Source organism: Grammomys surdaster, unplaced genomic scaffold, assembly GCF_004785775.1.
Source record: "Grammomys surdaster isolate TR1022 unplaced genomic scaffold, NIH_TR_1.0 233, whole genome shotgun sequence".
Taxonomy (NCBI): domain Eukaryota; kingdom Metazoa; phylum Chordata; class Mammalia; order Rodentia; family Muridae; genus Grammomys; species Grammomys surdaster.
In genome coordinates this window covers 526628-547739 of record NW_021604678.1, presented here as the reverse complement: position 1 = coordinate 547739, position 21112 = coordinate 526628, and the positions used below count along the sequence as shown (strand labels likewise).

General features: G+C 41.8%; 1 protein-coding gene across 1 annotated transcript in view; it reads right to left on the bottom strand.

The window, feature by feature from the left end:
* Positions 1–429: 429 nt before the first annotated feature.
* Positions 430–21112, bottom strand: part of Sparcl1 (SPARC like 1) — a 31422-nt gene continuing 10739 nt past the window's right edge. Inside the window, exons 2-11 of the mRNA XM_028773684.1 lie at positions 17531–17595; positions 14742–14870; positions 13448–14368; positions 11336–11405; positions 10555–10673; positions 9459–9579; positions 8303–8439; positions 6995–7143; positions 6300–6448; positions 430–1032 (exon numbers count right to left, since the gene is read on the bottom strand). Of these exons, the coding sequence (XP_028629517.1) occupies positions 1004–1032; positions 6300–6448; positions 6995–7143; positions 8303–8439; positions 9459–9579; positions 10555–10673; positions 11336–11405; positions 13448–14368; positions 14742–14870; positions 17531–17584 (1878 nt within the window). The 5' untranslated portion in view covers positions 17585–17595 and the 3' untranslated portion in view covers positions 430–1003. The remainder of the gene's footprint in view (positions 1033–6299; positions 6449–6994; positions 7144–8302; positions 8440–9458; positions 9580–10554; positions 10674–11335; positions 11406–13447; positions 14369–14741; positions 14871–17530; positions 17596–21112) is intronic.

Genomic DNA, 21112 nt, shown 5'->3' with positions numbered 1-21112 from the left:
AAATATAAATAATTAGTATATATGTATGTAGTTATAAGTTTATAATCATGCCCACAGTTTTAGCATAACAGGAAAGCCCCATTAGAAACACACATTTCTAAGACCCAGGCCCCGGGAGTAAGTGCCGCTCCGTCACAGCCTTGGCTATCTCGGCAGCCCCACGGCTCTTCCTCTCTCTCTTTCACTTTGAGAAATGAATCACAGAGTTTTCAGACCTCTGTCTTTCCTATGCACATGCCCCACTGAACAGAGTTTTGAATTGGTTGGATAAAGCAATGTAGAATCACCCACATTTTAAACTGAACTTGGCTAAAAACCAATTGAGTTCAACTCATTTCCCTCTCTCCCCATTACATCGTACATAATGACAAAAAGGATTTACAATTAGTTTGTAACAATTTTTTTTTTGCCGCAGAAAACACCTCCATCTTTCCTTTAAAAACACTTTTTTTTTATTTCCAGTAGTTAACAAGCAGAGTTCCATTTTATTCTCTAACGTAAGCCCTGGGTTGGTCTTTTACATTTGATTGTTTTAAAACTGGAAATAATCTTGAGCAGACATTTGAGGTTCTATAGACTTTTTATTTGGACAGCGAGACACTGAAAATGAGGCATGTTAATCTCAAGGAGCAGTGTCCCACTTCCTTAGCATGTGTAAGGTGTTATGGACAGTATGAACACTGTTTTTTTTTAATAGTTTATGATTATCAGTTATAAATGCAGATGCACAGAGTTACATTGCCATGGGTAACTGTCCTCAGACAGGACAGTCTTTTACAGACATCAACTCTACTTAATTTTTAACTTTTATTCCTAAGTTAATGTTAAGTGCGTGGCTCAAATATATATATGTCAACAAGAAGCAATTACTCCCACTGTCTTGTCTCACATGCAAACACACGTCTTGCTACATATGAATGAAGAGTGGCACGGCTGCTCATATTTCCGAAGCGGTTAAAGCAGGCGAGGCAGATGGAAAGTTTCAATTCTCTCAAATCTTAACTCAAAAGAGGAGGTTTTCATCTATGTCTTCTGCAAAAATAAATAAATAAATAAATAAACAAACAAACAAACAAACAAGCAAACAGATGGTTAGACAGACAGACAGACAGACAGACAGACAGACAGACGACGTTTTAGAAAGTCATCTAAGAAAAGTCATCTAAGAAACCACAAATGCAAGGAAGGTTAGAGCCGTCAGTGAGCGAAACCATCTAAGAAGGCGGTATGAGAGAGATTCTCATCATAATTTGAACTTTTGAAAATGTTTCTAGGTTTCACCGCTGGCTCCTGGAATCAGAATTCCTGGGGTAGACAGCAGAATCCTTAGGCAGTTCTTCTGAAATTCTTTGTACTATTGAGAACCATCAAAGGAGGAACGGCAGGCGACCGGGAGGATCATAGGAAGTGTCAAGTAAGGAGGGCGGCTGAAATGCTGCAGAGTGAGTTAGGCGCAGCTCGGCTGAGCTTTGAGTGGAGTCATGTGCAACTGAATGGATGGCAGACACAGCCTTGCCCTCCCAGACTCGCAATGCACATTCTGGACCAGAGTCGCTGTGTCATGACTGCATGGGCATCCCTATTCCTTCATCGATGGGCCTGTGGATAGTTTCCTCTTTTGATCTTCCTACAATCAGCATTGTCTCCTCCCCTCCTTTGCACCACCTTCTTTGACAGGAAACTCTCCTGCAGTCCCTCATTTTGGGGGTGACTGCTCATTCACCTTTCTGAACCCCTTCTCTACTGTCTGTAATCCACACTTTGTAATTCCTTGGTGTTCAATTATAGACCTCTTCCTGATCACTTCATACAGTTTCTTTGACTTTATCTTTATAATCCGTCTTTAGTTTCAATTGCTTCCTATATGCCCATCGCTCTCTTCTCTCCCTGGGGATAAACCCAGGGCCATGCATGTGAGAGGTAAGAATTCTACCACTGAATTATATCCACAACTTCCCAAGTATATATTTCAATTTCTAAACTCTCTCTTGAAACCCAGACTCAATGTTGAGCTATGGATTGTATTTGCCTTACAAGTAATTGAAATTTTAGCATGCCCAAATGGAATTTGTCATTAATCCAAATCTGATTCTGGCCTTCTGTTTCCTACCTCAGAGCAAAGTGCTTCCAGTTATCTTGCTGGGCCAAAGGCCCACATGGGGACACTGCCATTGCTCTGGCACATCCAATGCTCTGGATTCTCTCAGCTGTCTGCTTCCTGCCTGATGTTTCCCACCAGCCTTTTCCTCCTTATATTCCAAGGCTGGATAAATTCCAGGCTGGGTATGTGTCTATTTTTAAGACTTCTTGACCGCATTGCCTTCTTCCCCACAACCATTTTGGAGTCAGGTTCTTATCAACTCCTGGTTTTACCACAAGATTCTCAGCTGCTCTTTATTCTTTCTGCAATGTAACCATAGGACTCTCCTGTTTGTTGATGCCCCAACACTCTTATAAGAAAGTCTTTGAAGGGCTTAGGAGAGCCTGTGTGGTCTCATTACTGCCCTAGTAGTTTCCTTTATAGTTTCCTTTTTTTCTCTAAGAATAATGGGAGTAGATGTCAATAGGTGGAGTATTGGTTGGGTTTTTTGTTTGTTTGTTTGTTTGCTTTGTTTTGTTTTTCAACTCAACACATGCTGGAGTCATCAGGGAAGAGGAAAAATCAGTTGAGAAAATGTTCCCACCAGATTGGCCTGTAGACAAGCCTGTGGGCGCATCTTCTGGATTGTTGATTGACATGGAAGGATCCAGCCCACTGTGAGTGGGGCTGCCCCACCAGCAGGTGGTTCTGGGTTCTGGAGAGCAAGCCAGTAAGTAGCATCCACAATGACCTCTGTATCAGCTCCTTCCTACAAGTTCCTGTCCTGCTTGACTTCCCTCAGGGATTATGTGACCCGAGAGTTGTAAGCTGGAAGGAGCCTCTTCCCTCATGTTGCTGGTCATGCTGTTGATCATCTCAGTAGAAACCCTAACTAAAACATGGTACATCATCAAAGCTAAATAAATGAAGATCCTCCCACAACTCTTCAGAACTTTGTTTTTACAGCTAAAGATGAGACGGACTTAGGGCAGGTGGCATGCCCTGATGAGCACAGCTGGCTAATGGCAGAGCTATGCCATAAGGGCATGACTAGTTTAGATCACAGGCAGCTGAAATTCAGAAAAATGCTGGCTAAAGTTTATCTTCTTCTTCTGTGCTCATAGTAGCTTCCACAGGGCAGAAAGTACAGTTATAAAGAAATGCCATTCTCTCTCTGCCCTGCCCTGCTGTATCCCAACGTGATAACTGGTTTGCTTATTCTAATGGAACATTTAATGACAGCCTTATTGGCTTGATATGTGATAATCTCCCGACTTCAAAATAGCATCACACCAGCCAGACCACAGTGACAAACCAGACAATTAGTAGTTTTGCAAGTCACTGGGCTTTGACCTCTCTTGCTCCTCCCAGACAACCTTCCATTGCAGAGCCTGGGGAGGCTGACATGTGCAAGAACTTGCAGACATTTTTGAAAAGGATCCAGAGAAGCAAAACTCTTTTCTTAAGTAAGTGGCCTTTATGCAAATTTGCCTTTTATTTTTTAAAATCAGGACTTTAAAATCCCAAGTCTTGTAAGAAGATGTATACAAAAATGTCCTGGCCCACCTTAGTGGTTCCCAAGGAGTTGAACAGACAGACTTAACCATTTGAGAGGGATATATTTGAATATATAACTATTTTCCTTGAAGTAGATATCTTTGAGTATATAAATATTCTACTTGAAGAATAGGTGTTAGAAAGGAAACTGATATTTTTGTCTCAGTCTGAGACTAGTAAGTTATTAGAAATATTAATTTCTTATCAATATTGTCAAGGTTCACGATCCCTCATGGTCCGTATTCCCCTACAATGAGACAGGGTTGTCCTATGTGACTGACAGAACGTGATGAGGTGACATGGACTTCAGCCATGGGTTACTAAGGGAGAAACCAGGTCTCATGCTGTAGGTGCTACCACATGGTGGGGGCCTGAAGCCAGCTGCAGACAGCCCAGTCTTAGAAGCTGATCCTGCAGATGTCCACTACACTAGCTCACAGGCTGATCACATGACCCTAAGCCAGACCCGTCCAGGCCAGTGACTTCCAGACTCCTGACCCTGGCAGGAAGTTAAGCTCCTAATCTGGGGATGATCTATTTTGTAGTATACCGAGGTGCTCACAGAAACAGGCTCATCACTAAGTTTATTCAGGCAGAACTGTTTATAGCAGCAGGATCTTATAGCAGCTGAGCTATAAATAGCTCAGCTCTGACACTATCAGGTCTCACTTCTAGGGTGAAGGTCACACAGATAACCTCTTCGACCTTTGATGATTTTGCTTTTCTTACTGCTTGAATGTATATTCATCCATATGTGTTTTTAAATCTATCCATAAAGCATCTCTGTGTGTGCATAGTGGGGTAAGGGAGTACAAATGCACAGGTGTGCATGGAGGACAAAAAACAACCTCAGTGTCGTTACTCAGTATTTTCCTAGTTGTTGTTGTTATTGTTGTGTTTTGAGACAAGTTTTTTTTGATGCAGCTCTGACTGGCCTGGAACTCACTATATAGACCAGGCTGGTCTGGAACACACAGAGATCTCCTGAGTTCTGGGATTAAAGACCTGTATATACAGAGACATACACAGAAACACACAGACAGCAAACATTCTTTTCTTTTTTTTTTTAGAGTATGTGTCTGTGTGTTCCTGAGTCCATCTACATGCATCACATGCATGGAGGGGCCTTTGGAGGTCAGAACCATCAGGTCCCTAAGAACCGTAGCTGCAGGCAGTTGTGAGCCTCTACTTAGTGCTGGGAATTGAACCTGGGTCCTTTTCCAGAGCAGCAAGTACTCTGAATCACTGAGCTGTTTCTCCAGTCCCTTTACCCATCTTGAGATGTGGCCTTTCTATGGTCTGGAACTTTGTAAGGAAGACTAGACTTGCTATCCAGAAAGCCCCAGAGGTCCTATCAGCACTATGATGACAAATCCTTGCCAACATGCCTGGCGTTCCTACACGGGTGTGTGTGTGGGGTGTCAAACTCAGGTCTTCATGCTCACACGACAAATAGTGTATTGAAGGAACCATCTTCTTGGTTGGACAATTTTTCTCTCTGTCTCTGTCTGTCTGCTGTCTGTCTGTCTTCCTGGCTCTTTTTCTCTCCGATGTTCACTTCAATGTTTACTTGATCTGCATTCTATGAATAGTTTCAATGCACACAGTTGGGGCATATCTCATAACTGATTACTAAGTATTTTGACTCATGAAAGTCAACTCTTAAGAAAAGGAAAGGGGGTAGATTAAGATGCAATTCAGTACAACAATGTGCAAATTTAAATTAGCTGTTGTTAGGATAATAAAAAATCATCCTTGCCTTCACCTGTCACTGAAGATGCAGCTATCAACCATTCTAGGTAGTGCTTGTGATGTAAGATTTGTGTTGAGTTGGTGGGTTCTGAATTCTAAGGTATCGGTGGATACTTCCCCCAGTCAGAAGCTCACTATTTTATCTCCAAATGACCTATCCTCAGGGTAGTGAAGATGTAAAGTCTTTCCTTCTGAGATTCAGCACAGAATTCTGGCTTTGAGTGGCTTTCTTAGGCTTAACTGCTGACTTCCCGGTGGATACTCTTTCTTGCTATACACCAAGGCAGTGAGAAAAGACCTTGAGGCGGCAGCTTGACCTAGCTCAGTTGGTAAGGGATCTGCCAGGCAAGCATGGAGAGCTGAGTTTGATATCCAGAACCCACATAAAAAAGTCGATGTGGTGGTGCCTGCTTGTAATACCAGCACTAGGAAGAAAGCGGTGAATCTCTAGGGCTTACTGGCTGGCTATTCCAGGCCAATGAGCAACTTTGCCTAAAAAAAACAAAAACAAAACAGTAGACAGCACCTGAGGAAAGACAACAGAGGTGCATGTGTACACATATGCGCTCCATACATGAACACACACACACACACACACACACACACACACACAAAAACGAACAAGCACACTTTACATCAGGATCTTCCTGTCAGGCTACAGGACTCAGTGTTTATCTGAAGAAGAAGAAGAAGAAGAAGAAGAAGAAGAAGAAGAAGAGGAAGAGGAAGAGGAAGAGGAAGAGGAAGAGGAAGAGGAAGGAGGAGGAGGAGGACAAGAAGAAGGAAAAGAAGAAGAGAAGGAGGAGGAGGAGGAGGAGGAGAAGGAGAAGGAGGAGAAGGAGAAGGAGAAGGAGAAGAAGAAGAAGAAGAAGAAGAAGAAGAAGACATGGTTCTTTGATAATAAACTTACCTTCTTTAATTCCAAAGCAGTGGCCCCATTCCTTCAAGGTGATGTGCTTATCCTTGTTGGGGTCACACTCCTCAAAGAAGCGTGTTATGCAGTGTTCCATGGGCACCAGGGAAGCTCTCAGAGGAGCAAGTTCAGAATGTGTCAAAATCCTGCAAATGAACAATGACAGTCAGCTAACTGCATGGCTTGTGCATGAGGACTTAAGTCTTGATCACCAAGGACGTTTTCTTCTACGAAGTCACTGTGTAAGTCAATCAAAAAGCTGTAGGCGAGAATGGGTTATGGCGCCCGAGGTTCACCCCTTCACTGAGAATCCTCCAATCTCTGTCTCTGAATGTGCACCCAAAAGTTGTGCTTGTGAGAGCTGTCTCTCACTTCCTGTCTAGCCTGGGTTGTCCTAGAAGTGGCAGTTGACCTAAGTTGGGACAATAGATTACCTTGAGGATTTAGTTCATGAGTGAGAACTGAAGGCATCTCTGTGGGAAACTCAGAGATTTGATAAGGAAACTCAGTATGGTAATTCGGGAACTGTGCTGCTGACAGGTTAAATTATATTCTAAGTGATTTTTAATTAGATTCCTAACACGATGGTTTATATTTAGTATTCAAAAGTGAAGCTGGAAACATTCCCAACTGGATCTCAAGTTCCGTTTCACATAGATATCATTACACCAGAAAATGTAAAGGGTTTCTACCTGTCCGCAGGATGCTGATCCAGTTCACTAAACTGCCAGTGCACAGGATACACATACATGTGGTAGTTTTTCTTAAAGTCCCTCAAGAGAAGCTCAATGGGATGGTCTCCAGCCAAGAGTCTCTTCTCATCCAGGTAAATTTTCTTGACCTGAGAATAAGAAGGGAGAAGATTGTCAGATACAAGGTGACTGTTGTAGGACTGTCATGTGTCAATCTTACTTGAAGAGTAACAGAGGAAAACCTGCTCAAGACATGAAGCCTGGTTCAGATAAAATGGATTCTAATCAATACAGCCAGACAGCCTGCCTTTCTTTGTCTTTATTTTTATTTATAACAACCAAGCAGAATAAAATTCCAGTTTATTGCCAGACATTGTACACATATGAACTTATTTTTTATAGTAATCTGCTCCTTCGCCTTGAATGTAAACTTTTTAAGGTGAAAATTTTATGTGTCCATTGTTGTATTTTCAGAACTTAGGTCAATTCTAGAATCTAGGATCTATTCAATAACTACCTGACGAACTAATCTTCTCTTGAAACTTCTGGAGTCAATGTTTTGCACTTTAAACCTTTACATGTTGCTGACATTATAAGCAATTAATTCTCCTTATAGCAGAATTCATGTCTGGCCTATGAGGGCAGAAATGTGAGATTTAAACATGTTGGGACTGAGAAAACAATGCCCCCCCAAAGGCCCATGACTAAATCCCCAAAGGCTTAGTCCCCAGCCCATGGCACTCTTGGAGGTGGTGGAACCGTTCAGAGATAGGGACGCTTCCTGGTCATATGGGGGCATGCCCTTGAAGGGGATGTGTGGAGCACAGCACCTCTTTTTTGTTTTGCTCCCTGGTCCACCATGAAGTGAATACATGTTCTCTGCCACAAGATACTGTCTTATCTCAGGCCCAAAGCAACACAGCCAATCTCAGTCACAAACTAGAACTCTGAAAACAGGGAGCCAAGGGACCTTTCTTCTTTAAGTTGTGTTATTTCCAGTGTTTATTTCAGTCATGGGAAACTGATCACATAAATGCTGAATTTGTTAACTTTGCTCCATCACAGCTTTCTGCAGACACAACTAAAGGGACACTTTCTAGGACACTGCCCTTGAGTGGAATGTGGGCAGTTTAGTCATACCATGAAGGTTGTGACATGGAGGATGAGCACTGCACAATATTAATGAGTGCAGGCTAACCATATGCAGAAAAGCAGAGTAGATTCCTCCGCTATGCGAGCTCCTACCATGCCCTTCCCCACTCAGGTCCTGAGGAGAGACACTTGGGCAGCAGACCACCCATAGCTTACTTTGCTTCTTTGCTTCTCATTCAGATAGCCGCCATGTTTGGGATTCGGTTCATAAAGCTGCATGAGGATGTTTTTGAGCCAGTCTCTCATCCGCAGGGGAAACTGAGCCACTTCGAAGTCCGTACAAGCAGGAATAGCTGTGGAGTGCAGAAAATACGTGACCATACTTCAAATAACAAGTCACGGGAAGCTCCTGACATGGTCAAAGTCGTTGGGGATTTTTTGTGCCTGAGTATCAGGATGTTTTAAGACATCTCTAAACAATTTTGACATGCTGTAAAGGACTGAGGACCACTGCTGTAAAATTAAAGACCAGGAATTTAGAAATGGAGGTCACTTGGGTTGTTGATGTGCCCCAAAAGATTAAGTTGAGCTGAGCTGCCGTACAGTAGCAAATCATGCTACATCTCTGCATTTAAAGAGGCCCAGACCACCCAAGTCTGTACTAGCTCCCAAGAGGGCTCATTTCATCACAGTCTCCCTGGGGCTCAACAATATGGCTACTACCTCAACACAAGGCTTCAGAGTATGTGGTGACAAGCTGAGAGAACACGGAGAAACATGCCAGCTTTCATGGGATTCTGCTTAGAAGGCACATAGATGAATTTGTCCACATTAGTGGACGGAGCAAGTCAGAGGCTAACACTTTACATCAAGGGGCCCAACAGACTTGTGTGTGTAGAAACCGAGGAGAAGCAGAAACATGAGCAGGCTGTACTAGTGTGGGAGCCAGACACAACTGAGAAAATCCTGGAAGATGGTGTTAAACAACTTCTGGACGCATTTATTGCACTATAATTCTTGACAAATTAAATTGGGAGGAAGTATTCATAAAATCCCCATCTTTCATGCCTGTAAGTGCTTTTTACAATGGTGCCTCTGAACTTGGTGGGGTGGGGAGAGTTGGAAATGTCTAGGTTTCTTGAAAAAACAAATAGTAAAACAAAACTATGCTTCCAAGTGGTCTCATGGAATCAGAATCTCCTATGATTAGGACCTGGGAATTCCTGACTTGGTCTTAGTTTCAGACTGCTCTAATAACTATATAAACTTTTTTTTTTGGGGGGGGGTCAGTATATATAGAATTCAGAGAAGCACAAAAATCACCCCAAATTCACCTACAAGTGATGTTTGGCAGTAGTAGTCAGTGTCTTACATTTGCAAGCTCCAAAATAATCCAACTGCAGTTGGTGTCCCTTTTTGGTCCCTTCCAGCATGCACTTGGTAGCAAACAGGTGACAGGAGCTGGCGTAGGTCTGGTTGTCAGTGCCACAAGCCTAGACAAGGAAAGCAAGGAGCAGTGATGGAACCAGATATTCACTGGAGAACACTTCCTTGGCACTCACAGAACACCTGGTGAATGTGCTATGCCAAAGATGTGCTCTGGTAGAGTCTATTAAAATAGCAATTCTCCAAAAAAAAAAAAATCTACTAAGATTAAAAATCTAAAATCTAAAAAAAATCTAAATCTAAAATCTAAATAAAAAAAAATCTACTAAGATTAAAAAATCTTAGTAAATGGTGATAACTTAGCTCCAGGTAGATCTCCATAGAACTGTAATTGTAAATAACCCAAGGACAGAAGGAATTCAAAATTTCTCCTCCTCAAATGCTGGCACCATCTTTTTAAATTGAGATGTAAATATTTTATGTGCTATGAGTGTAATGCACACAGTACACTCTGTGTTTCCGTATGTATGCACAGCGATGTACATACATGTATGACTGTGTGTGTGGGAGACTTAGACTGATGTTGGGAGAGCCTTAGCGGAAGATGGGCGGGGATTATGGTGGGCGGGGCCTAGGCTGGTGGTGGGAGGGGCTTAGGGAGTTCTCTTTGATCTCACCCCACCTTATTTGCTGAGGCAGTTTCTCTTAGTTGAACCCAGAGTTCATCTATACCACTAGTCTTCACAGTCAGCTTGATTCAGTGAGCCTCATCTCTGCCTTCTGAGTGTCTTGGAGTTACCACTCCCAACTAGCAGTTATGTGGGTACTGGGGATCCCAAATCCCGTCCTAGACCTACACAGAAGGATTTTACCACTGGGCTATCTCCTCGACCCCACTATAATTTTTTATGGCACAGTTCAAATACTTTGATTTCTCTGGCATTTGTTCCCATTCAATATTACTTCAAATATTAAATAACCTGTATCCCTAATCATAAAATAGATTAAATTGCAAACTATTTTCACTCAATAAACTAGAGTTTTGGAGGTGTATCTTAGGGACTATTCTTCAGAATACTTACTTGATCGAGGATTTTTGCAGGAGGACAAGTCTCTGGATCTTGGCAAACACAGTGGGGTTTCCCTTGTTGATCAGTTTTGCAACTGTGTCCCCTTTTACATTGGAAGTTCATGCAAGAATCTAATAGAAAAGATTGGAAAGGGAACAGAGACACAGAGAAATTGTGTATTAAACACGAAGACATCCAGATGGTCAGCTTCATTTTAACAAAATAAGACAGGAAGTCAGATCTCAGAGAGTGTGGGAGCAGGAAGAAGCTGGAGACCACTTTAATTGATGTGCTAATCTGCAGGTGGACTCTCTGGCATCAGATGTGTGCAGAGGAGTTTAGATATCTTCTTACAACAGACTGGATTGGAGCTGCTAGCTTTTTTTTGGCTTGACTAAGATCCTCAGAATCTCAGATGTAGAAAATGCGGTGCAGAGAAGTCTGAAGCTAAGCCAGGAGAATTTAGTTTATTGAAGTTAAAGATGTTTGTGGTTGGGGAAGGATGGGTTTGAGGATAAGCAGCAGAATCAATCCTTCTCAGAATTGAAAGTGTGGTGGAGTCTGTGGAGGAGGATACAGATAGCTCTGAGTACAATCTCAACAGGTCTTTTAGTTTATAAGCACATTGACCCACAGTTTATCAAACACATATTAGAAATACCAACACTTTACAAACTATTCCCTTGGGGAGGCTGGGGCTGTGGATTTCTGGGTTATAATAAAAGGGGTGCTAACCCAAATGGTAGATCTTATCTCCCCTGGACCAGCTGCAGCTCATACAGCATCCACTCACCAGCACTGTGTCCCCCTGAATTGCCCTCATCTGAAGGTTCAGCATTTGGTGAGCTCTCAGCTTTCTTGGCCTTTGAAAAGAACAAGAGCAGAATTTCAGCGCTCTCAAGAGAGCAGTAATTTGCTTTCTGTCTTACTGTGCACTGTGCATATCTCCACAGGGGTGTGCATACCTCTGAGGAGCTGTGCCTACCACCAAAAAGTTGTGCCTACCTCCACGGAGCCATGCAAAGACATGCACACCTCCACAGGGCTGTGCATTACTCCATGGAGCAGTGTATACCTCCACAAAGCCGTGCACATCTCCACAGGGCTGTGTATTACTCCATGGAGCCGTGTATACCTCCACAAAGCTGTGCAGATCTCCACAGGGCTGTGCATTACTCCATGGAGCCGTGTATACCTCCACAAAGCTGTGCACACCTCCACAGGGCTGTGCATAACTCCATGGAGCCGTGTATACCTCCATAGAGCTGTTCGTGTTCAGACCTTAATTGATAAACCCCTGAAACTGCAGAGCAAGATAGTAACTCTTGGAGAGCAAGAGTCACTGCATGTGAGGTAAGATCACTACTTCAGAGTTGGGAAAGCACTGTCCCCATAACCTTATCTTGGAATTCTGTCCTGAGAATGGGGGTCCATCAGTCACCTACATGGAGATATTGGTAAAACTTTCTGAGCAGGTTTTGAAACTTCCTACCTTAGAGGGGCAAGAGAGGTCTAAGGACTTAGGGTACTGCCACCCAAACAGGATCAGTTTCTGTGGGGGTGTGGCTAGGAAGCTTCCAGAAAGTCCAAGGTTATTAAACCACTAAATCAAAGCAGAATCCTGCTTTCTCCTTCCTGCAACGTCTGGGTTTTCATCTGGGCATGTGTTTGTGTAATAGAGCAGCACTTTAATTTTTATGGTTAATTTTAAAAGTGTTACTGGCTGTCTGATTCTGTTGGGGATATTCTGACAGACTCTGTGGCTCAGCAGAATTATCGTGACCCCAGCTTTTGAAACAGCAGCACATTCTTCAGGTCTGTCAAAATTTCTAGCCAGCTCCAGGGATGGAGTTGTTTCTGTGTTTGTTTCATTTATTTATTTCAGAGACAAAGTTTATCTGAGTCCTAAAACTCATTCTGTAGAGCAGGCTGGCTTTGAACTCAGAGTTCTGCCTGCCTCTGCCTCCAGAGTGCTGGGATCAAAGCTGTGCGTTACCAGCACCAGACAGCTCCAGGGATTTTTAATTCTACTGTTTACATTTCCAAGCTCCCTCAACCATGGACATCTATGTGACCTGTTCAAAGGGCAGACTGGATGTGCTGGGGAATTACTACCTCTCTAGCAAGGCCCAGACAAAATAAGTGTGCCAGCTCCCTTGCTCTTAAATGAATCAGTCCTTGGGAGGTTGTTTGTTTGTTTGTTATTTTATGAATTTAATGAGGATCTTGTTGTTAGCTTCTTTTCCTTCCTGTGTAATGTTTATACTTCTATGTAAACATTACATAGTGTCTTATACTTCTCTTTGTGTCTTATACTTCTCAAATAATTGTCACCTCAACTTCAAGGTCAGCTTCTAACAGGAGGCCAAATAAAACATGTTTTCAGTCTAATGATGGAGACAGGAAGAAAAATATATGATTGTACAAGGTGAGAATCCATAATCTGAGCACTTGAAATATGTAATTCTCCAAAATCCAACTCCTGTTTGAGAGCTGATATGGTCTCTAGAGACTTGACATATGACCTCATGTGACAGGTCACAGAAGAGACACATAAAATATATTGTATAAAATTATCCTTAAGTTATGTACAACACATAGAGAGTCTGTGTAAATTGAATAAATTTTGTGCTTAAATATAGATTATATTTTCCAGATATCTTGTTATATATATACAATTTCCAAATTCCAGAAACAATCACAATGCCTTTGGTGCCAGTCATGTCACATAAGGGATGCTTAGCCTGCCCTCTATTTTAGTAATGTACTGCTACACACACACACACACACACACACACACACACACACACACACACACACACACAATAGGGTATGGGAACATGCAGAGCAGCTGCAACTATTCTCGGTTAACTGATTGGACAAGTGTCATCGTAAATAAGCTCACCCCTTGGTTGTCTCCAGCCTCACTCCGGTTCTCACTCTCGCCTATTGTCTCCTCACTGTATTTGAGGTAATAGGAGAGGGAATGCATTCTTTCAGCCTCTAGGAATTCCTGGCTGGGGATGAGATAGTCATCGCTTGCACCATGCTTAGAATCATCACCGCCCCTGTTATCACTGGCTCCGTGATTCCTAGGCACCGTGGCAGCATCGCTAGGTTCTGTGGAAAGTGTCTTTTCATCTGGATCCTTCTGGTTGTCAATAGCTTCAAGGACAGCTTTCTCTTCTTGGCCCTGCCACTCTGTATGAGGAACGTGTTCCTTGCTCTCCTCCCCTTCTGCATTAGAGTCACTCTCTTGTCCTTGATTTCCTTGCTCAAACTGATTCTTCTGTGTCTTGTTTATCTGAGTTGGTTGTCTGGACTCTTCTAAGGTGTCATCAGCTTGGTCTCCATTTCCTTCCCACTTGCTGGTAGGCTGCTCCTCGGGAGGTTCTTTTCCCTCCTCTTGGTTATCACTGGGGGCACCAATATCTTCTAGCTCTTCCTCTTCTTCCTCTCCTTCATTGGGAATGCCTGGATCTTGTGTCTGACTGTCTTCGTCCATTAAGTCTTGGGTCTGCTTGCTGTTCGGTTGCTGGTGTGAGTTACTTACAGGTTGCTCCTGTCCCTTTGTGACATTTGCACGTTGGTTAAAATCCACAAGGGAAGTGGGGACAGGAGCAGAGAAGTCAGCGTTCTCCAGGAGACTTTTCTGTTGAGGCTTACTTGTACCTTCTTGTAGATCCAGCACTCCTTCCATTGGATCTACACTTAAATCCCCATCCTCCTCATCCTTCAGGTCCACTTCAAAGCTGTAGGTTTTGTCCTGCTCTGTTGAATGCTCCTGGGTTTCCTCTTCTGAATTCAGTGCTGAAGATTTTTCAGCCTTAAATGAACAAAAGTTTGTTTTTGGAACAAATGACATGGTATTCTTATTTACCACTACAAAGCTAGCATTAAACATTCTTCCCTCTGTTTCTTCAGATATTATCATATGAACATATTTGAGTTGTTCTTTCCATTCTAGAAAACGGGTTTAGCCTGAATTTGAATTTTGTAAAAGGAAATGGTCATATCGTACTTTACTGCAGGGAGTATACTATTAGTCATAACTTTTAGTGTTTACAGATAGTTTGTATGATTATTGTACTTACAAAATTAAACTGAAAATAGAATATATGAAACTTGTAAGCATGCTTTGATACTGAGTTCTCAGGGGAAATGAAAAACAATGATATTAATATAATGATTAGTTTTACCTTATCATTGGGATGGTTTTCTATGTCTGCTGTAGCTTCAACCCCAACAATGGGGACTGTAGCATCTTCTGATGTCACCAGTGTTGTGGTAGTTGGGTTGGAATGATCAGAGAGAAACTTTGCACTTGTCTGAAAAAGTGAAGACTTTATGTTACTAATATATAGATGCCAACTGAAAACGACTGAGTTGTTCTTGTCATTATTACCAGTACTGGGATCTTTACTTATAACACCAATGAATGGTATTCTCTAGAATTTTCTAGGCTACAAGCAAATGCCTGAAAGATGCTGTTACCTAAAAAAATTATAGTCAAATTTATGAAAGGTTATATATACAAAGACTAGCTAAAAATATTTCAATAATGATCATCCTTGAGTTTTAGAATTTTTAAACTTTGACAAGAACAGTTATATTTTATAACTGTGAAGAGTGTTATTTAACACAAAGTTGAAGACAAACAAAATTAACCTTGGGATATAGCATTGTCCAGCCCCGTGGCTGCTTTTAATTTCTCACAGATAATTACCAGAAAAATTATACAATTTTTGATAAATGGCTTATTTATTTTCTGAGCCCCATTGGTTTCAACATGCATCAGAACATCTTTGACTAAAAAGCAATTTAATTTAGAACTAACTCAACGATTGCTTGGGACAGGGAATGGAGCCTGATAGGGAACAACAACCTTGGAGTCTGGCTTCAAAGAGCAATGGCTTCCCTCAAGATTGCAGATATCAAGGAAGAGCTGGGCAATGCTGAACCACACCACAGGGAAGCTGAGGAACTACATTTGGAGGGAAATCTCCCTTCAAGCATTGACTGCTTGTTAATCTCTGCTGGAGCCTGACAAGGGGCTGGCTTATACCACTGCTGGCAAGGTGAGCAGAAACACAGAGCGAGCAGGTAAACTATTTTGTAAAGTTCAAGGAGTTATAATGACTCTCCCTGACTGTAGTGTTCCCGTGTGCTGTCATTGTCCAAGGCAGCTGTCTGAGGGCTGCTGGGGGAGGGGGGAGATATGAAGTGAGTTGGGTGAGTACAGAATCTGTGAGGATTTGACTGATGTTTTGCATCCCACCTGCTTCTCAGCTGAGAGGATTAACATTGAAAATATTTTGAAAGAAGCCGAAGGGAAGAGGGGAAGGAGAAAGAATGGAGGGGATTTTGGTAAATCTCCTCATCCTCAGAGTGTCTTGAGAGACAATAGAGGTAGAGGAGAGGTTAGGCTTGTTGTTGAATGCTTCTCCTCTCAAACCTCCATGTTCCTTCTAGTTCCAAGGAGTGCACACTAGTAGAGCAGGCCGCTCATTTCTTTCAGAAGTTTCTGGTGATTGAAATCTATTTCATTATCATGGTCACGTCTGTATTTATTTCTCATGGCCTCTTGAGAGTCTGCTTGGATCTCCCTGCTGAAGGATTCAAGCAGGATTGGAAAACCCTACAGGATTTTAAGCTGGCCAGTCTTGTGAAGTTACTTAGCTTTTCAGCATCTGGCTGGGTCTGCTTATAATAAATTGTCCCAGAAAGGAAACATCTGGCTTGTGTCTATGTGTGGGCGTGTTACCAAACATTTGGTTCAAAGACTCTTGGTGCCTGTTTACAAAGCTAAATCCATGACCACTCCAAAGGGAAAACATATTTTCAGGAGAAAAGCAATGATTCTCTGGGAACTCTGTTTTATGTTAGTGTGTCCCATATTTCTAATTTCAGAGTACAGTGTGTGAATTCAACTGGACTACTCCACATGAGATAAGCATGATTCTTAGCATCTGTCATAAATTCTTTCTCTCGGTGAACTGCTCGATCAGGGTGCCATGGAGCTTGGTTTTGCTGGTTCAGCTATTAGAAACCAGCTCCCATTTGTCTAAAACACAAGAACAGAATTTTAGACCAGAGAAGAGGAGGCGATTGCTTGTCTATTTAGAAGAGGTTGGTTCTTCCAGTGGTTGAAAAAAACCAGATGGCATGAATGAAAGATGACACAGGCCATCTGTGGGACATCAGTAATGATCACAAGGATCTGTTTTAAAAGGAAACCTCCCTACAGTGCTCAGGCTGAGACACGGTCCCCAAGAGTATGATTTCAGTGCAGTGGCTTTATCACTTGTAGATGATGTTGGGGTGCTTGTGCCAGAACAGGAAGTAGAGGATGCTCTAGTCATACCTACTTGGAGCACACATTCTTGGACAGCCCAGAGATGAGGTAGCAGCCATTCTATGATTACCACCAAAGCATTTATAGTCCTACCACACTGATTCCTGTTTTTATTACTATAGATTATCAGGAGAGAGTCTCAATCTGAGAAATCAGATAGCATGCATTTGAGCTTGGAGAAAATACTGGAGGAGAATGGTTATGTAACACATGTTAAATTCTTTATTTTTCCACAGATCTGTAAGTTAATTTATTTCTCCCTGGCTGTTCGTTTGGGGTACACTCTGTTTAATAAGGTAATAATTAGTCAGTATTTTCTGCTGCATATTTATTTTACCTTATTGTTTGAAAACATTTTTAAAGTATATTATCTTGATTTTTTTCCCTTTTACTTATACATTTACTTCTTGGGCAATAAAGAATGTAATTGGAATGAAAAAGAATCCAAAGTCATCCTAAAAGAACTATTTTGTGTGTGTGTGTGTGTGTGTGTGTGTGTATGTGTAGTTTTGTTTGGGACTGGGTCTTTTTAGTCTTGAGATGGAGCCTCCTGCTTCAGCATCTCAAGGACAATGGTTCCCAAATGCAGGCAGAAGAGAGAGAGAGATATAACACAGAAGAAAGGACCTTTACCGGGATGGCGGCAGCAGTTCCCACTGCATACAGGAGGAGAAGCACAGCCTTCATGCTGGCTAGATCTGCAAATAGAGAAGACAGCATCAGTGACCATGGAGGCTTCCTTCAGGAAGATTCCTAGATTTCACAAGGGTGACTTGGACATTGTTCATTCTATAAGTGACTGTTGTTCTAGTAGTCTCATGCATCTCAATGGGCAGATTTATTTCGGCTCTTACCTCATTTTAGTACCATAAAACCTAATCCTTCATGTTTCCATGTACAATGAGAAAATGGAGACCTCCAGTTCAGCTCCAGCGTAATGTTTTACTAGGAAACCAATGGCAACTCTATACATTTCATAGCCTCCAGACAATCTTTTCTCTGAAATATATTCTGACTATTGTATCAACAATAAATATTTTCCCAGGGGAAGAGGATGCCCAAGAGGAAGAAGAGGGTGCTTTAAGAATGACGTAAATATAGTACTCACACGTAAAATTCTCAGAGAACAAAAATTTAATAACAATGTTTCATTTATGGAATCAAGAGCGAAAATAAGATAAATTTAGAGTAAATAGTAAATTTAGCGGGAACACAGAAGATGTATCTATGACTGATGATAGTTCAAAAATCCTTGATTCTCTCAGTGAGTGTTAATTGTAAAGAATCATTGAAAAAGGGAGTATCCTTTTTGTTTATTTCAAAATGTAATGTTTAATATGATGCAAAAACTATCAAAGGTGACATACTACCAGTAAGCCATTGGTAAGTACTTGTCTGTCTAATATTAAAAAAAAAAAAAAAAAGGAGACAGTTCTTGTGTGTTCCTTGCCCTTAAGATCACTGGGCATGCTGACTCACCCAGGGCACTGTGCTTGTCTCACATTGAGGGGACAACTTCATGGTCTGTAGGTTCTGATGTGAATGTGCTGATTTGTATAAAGAAGCAGACAACCATCTGAGGAAATGTGAGATGAAAATGCTGCCACCCTGAAGACTCAGAGGCTTAACGAGCTGATGCTTGCGGAACACTCTGAAGATGAAAACTGTGGTGTCCTTGCTCAGTAGGACGAATACCATTTATTCTGGGATAAGTGTAAAAATCCTTTATTTCTAGGTATTCAGACTCAGTGGGCTGTTTCTACAAATGCAGACTTTGTTTTCAGAAAGACCCAGAAGAAACTCTAGATGAAAGATGCAGAGAGAGACAAGATTTTACGTGTGTGGAATTATACTTGATGACTCAATTTTGTGCCGTGGAGATGAGATGATGGAAGTTCTTCTCCAGGCCTATCAGCCTGCTCAGAGCAGCACATTGGGAAGTGCAGTGGGCAGGGAGATAGAGTCGGAAATGCAGACTGGAACTGCCTTCCAACCGCCCAGAGACCTCAGTCAAGTCATTTCTTCATCTACACAATAGGGAAAGAAGTAGTCTTTCCCATGAGACCCAAATGGGAACATCTAGCTATCTGGGACTCCCCATACTAGTGACAAGGAAATGAGGAACTGCCAGTTTCTCGAAACACTCCAAGGTAGAAAACAGCTTAGTAATTCTAGTCATTAATAACCCACAGACTTAAAATCCTCTTGACACTAAGTGCTCTTATGGTCTTTCCTACACACCAGTGTTTATCGACATAAACCCAGAGAGGCTGAAGTTGGGATTTGGTAGGGATCCTTTTCCTCTGGTACAGAACAGGATGCCTCTTCCCAGATGGAAGACTTAAGCTGAGACTTTAAAAGGTACCAGCTAGACTCATGGGCTAGACTCATAGGCAAGGCTTTTCTAGGGAAAACAAGCACTGAGAATCTGAAACATTTAGAATTTTGCCATTGGCTATTCAATATGTGCCATATCCAGATGAATCATTTGGCAGAAGAAAGAGATATTCTACTAGGAACCAAAGCTGGGCAGATAGCAGCCGTATCCCAAGAGATGCTGGTTAGCTGTCTGGAGATCACTTCTTACATTTCTCCATGTTGGAACATTATGGTGAGGAGGTGGTGAGGGTTTTGCTGTTCTTCTTATGGAATGTAGTCTCATTTCTGTCCTCGAATCTAGGCTGCCCTCAGTGACTTGCTTGATGAAGTGATCATGGTAGCAGGCATGTTCCAAACTTCTGCATCCAGGCCACAGAATTTTAATTTTTCTCTCTTGAAACAGTTGTTTCAGGAGCCCCGAGCTACTTGCCAGAGAATGTTAAACAATTGAAGACATCCTTTGCCATTCCTGATGATCTCAGGTTTTCACGTGTCCTTGGTAAAGCTCCCTGACATGTGAGGGACACTCTTGATCAGATACTGATCCATAAAGTCTAGAGTTGTTATAAAGACTACTGTTTGGAGTCACTGTGGTATTCCGCAATAGATGATTGAAATAGAAGTTGAGTCTTTTAGTGCTTCCTAAAGTATAATTTTATTGAAAAAGTACCTTCTTTTCACAGTCTTAATAGTAGCTAATACTGCAAGCCAGTGTTCTCCCTATGTGCCACTTGGGTATTCCACCTGTGATCTCACCTCCATTCCTCAGCGCTGCACACCAAGGAGAACTTCGCCAACACTTCACTTTGCCCCTGGGCCATTTTGCCATTGTGTCCATTCTGGTCATGGAAATCATACATACCCCAGTGGGTGTGGGTGCTTTGCATGGACATCCTCACAGATCCCTTCCCTCACTCAGAAGAAATGCGCACAGCCCCTTTTTTTCTGGGCCATGTTATTGAGGGATTACTTTAATTACGTTTGGAGGATCCCACAGGCTTTTCAGGGTAAGACTGCAACGAGCACTTTGGCAAACCTCTTCGACATCCCTCTCAGAATTCCTTGTCACCTCACACTACATGCTAATCTCCCCGTGTCTTGTTCCTACCCTCTGAGAGGCTCGGACACACCAAGCAGTTTTCAGTGTTTTCCCCTCAGGAACTGGCCTTTAGCTAGCCTCTGTCTTGCTCTACCTCATAGTGTAATTAGGGAAGTCATTTTGGTCGTATCTTTGTCAATTAGGTTTTAACATTTGCTCTGTTCCTTTTTTTCTGTGCATGCAAGGCGTCTTCATTGTTGCATCATTTAATGTTTAACAGTATTTTTCCATATTCTTTTAGATATAAATATCTGAAATTATCTCTCATTTATTTGTCTGTGTATCTATGTCTATCAATCATCTGTCTATCCATCTATCTATGTCTCTATCTACTTATCTCTCATTATGTATCTGTCTATCTATCTATCTATCTCTCTATCTATCTATCTATCTATCTATTTGTCTGTCTGTCTGTCTATCATCTATCTATCTATCTATCTATCTATCTATCATCTATCTATCTATCATCTATCTATGTATCTATCTATCATCTATCTATCATCTATCTATCTATCTATCTATCATCTATTATCTATCTATCATCTATCTATCATCTATCTATCTATCTATCTATCTATCTATCTATCATCTATCTATCTATCCTATCTATCATCTATCTATCTATCATCTATGTATATCTATCTATCTATCTATCTATCTATCTATCTGTCATCTATGTATCTATCAATCATCTATCCATCCATTTATGTCTCTATCAATCATCTATCAACTTATCT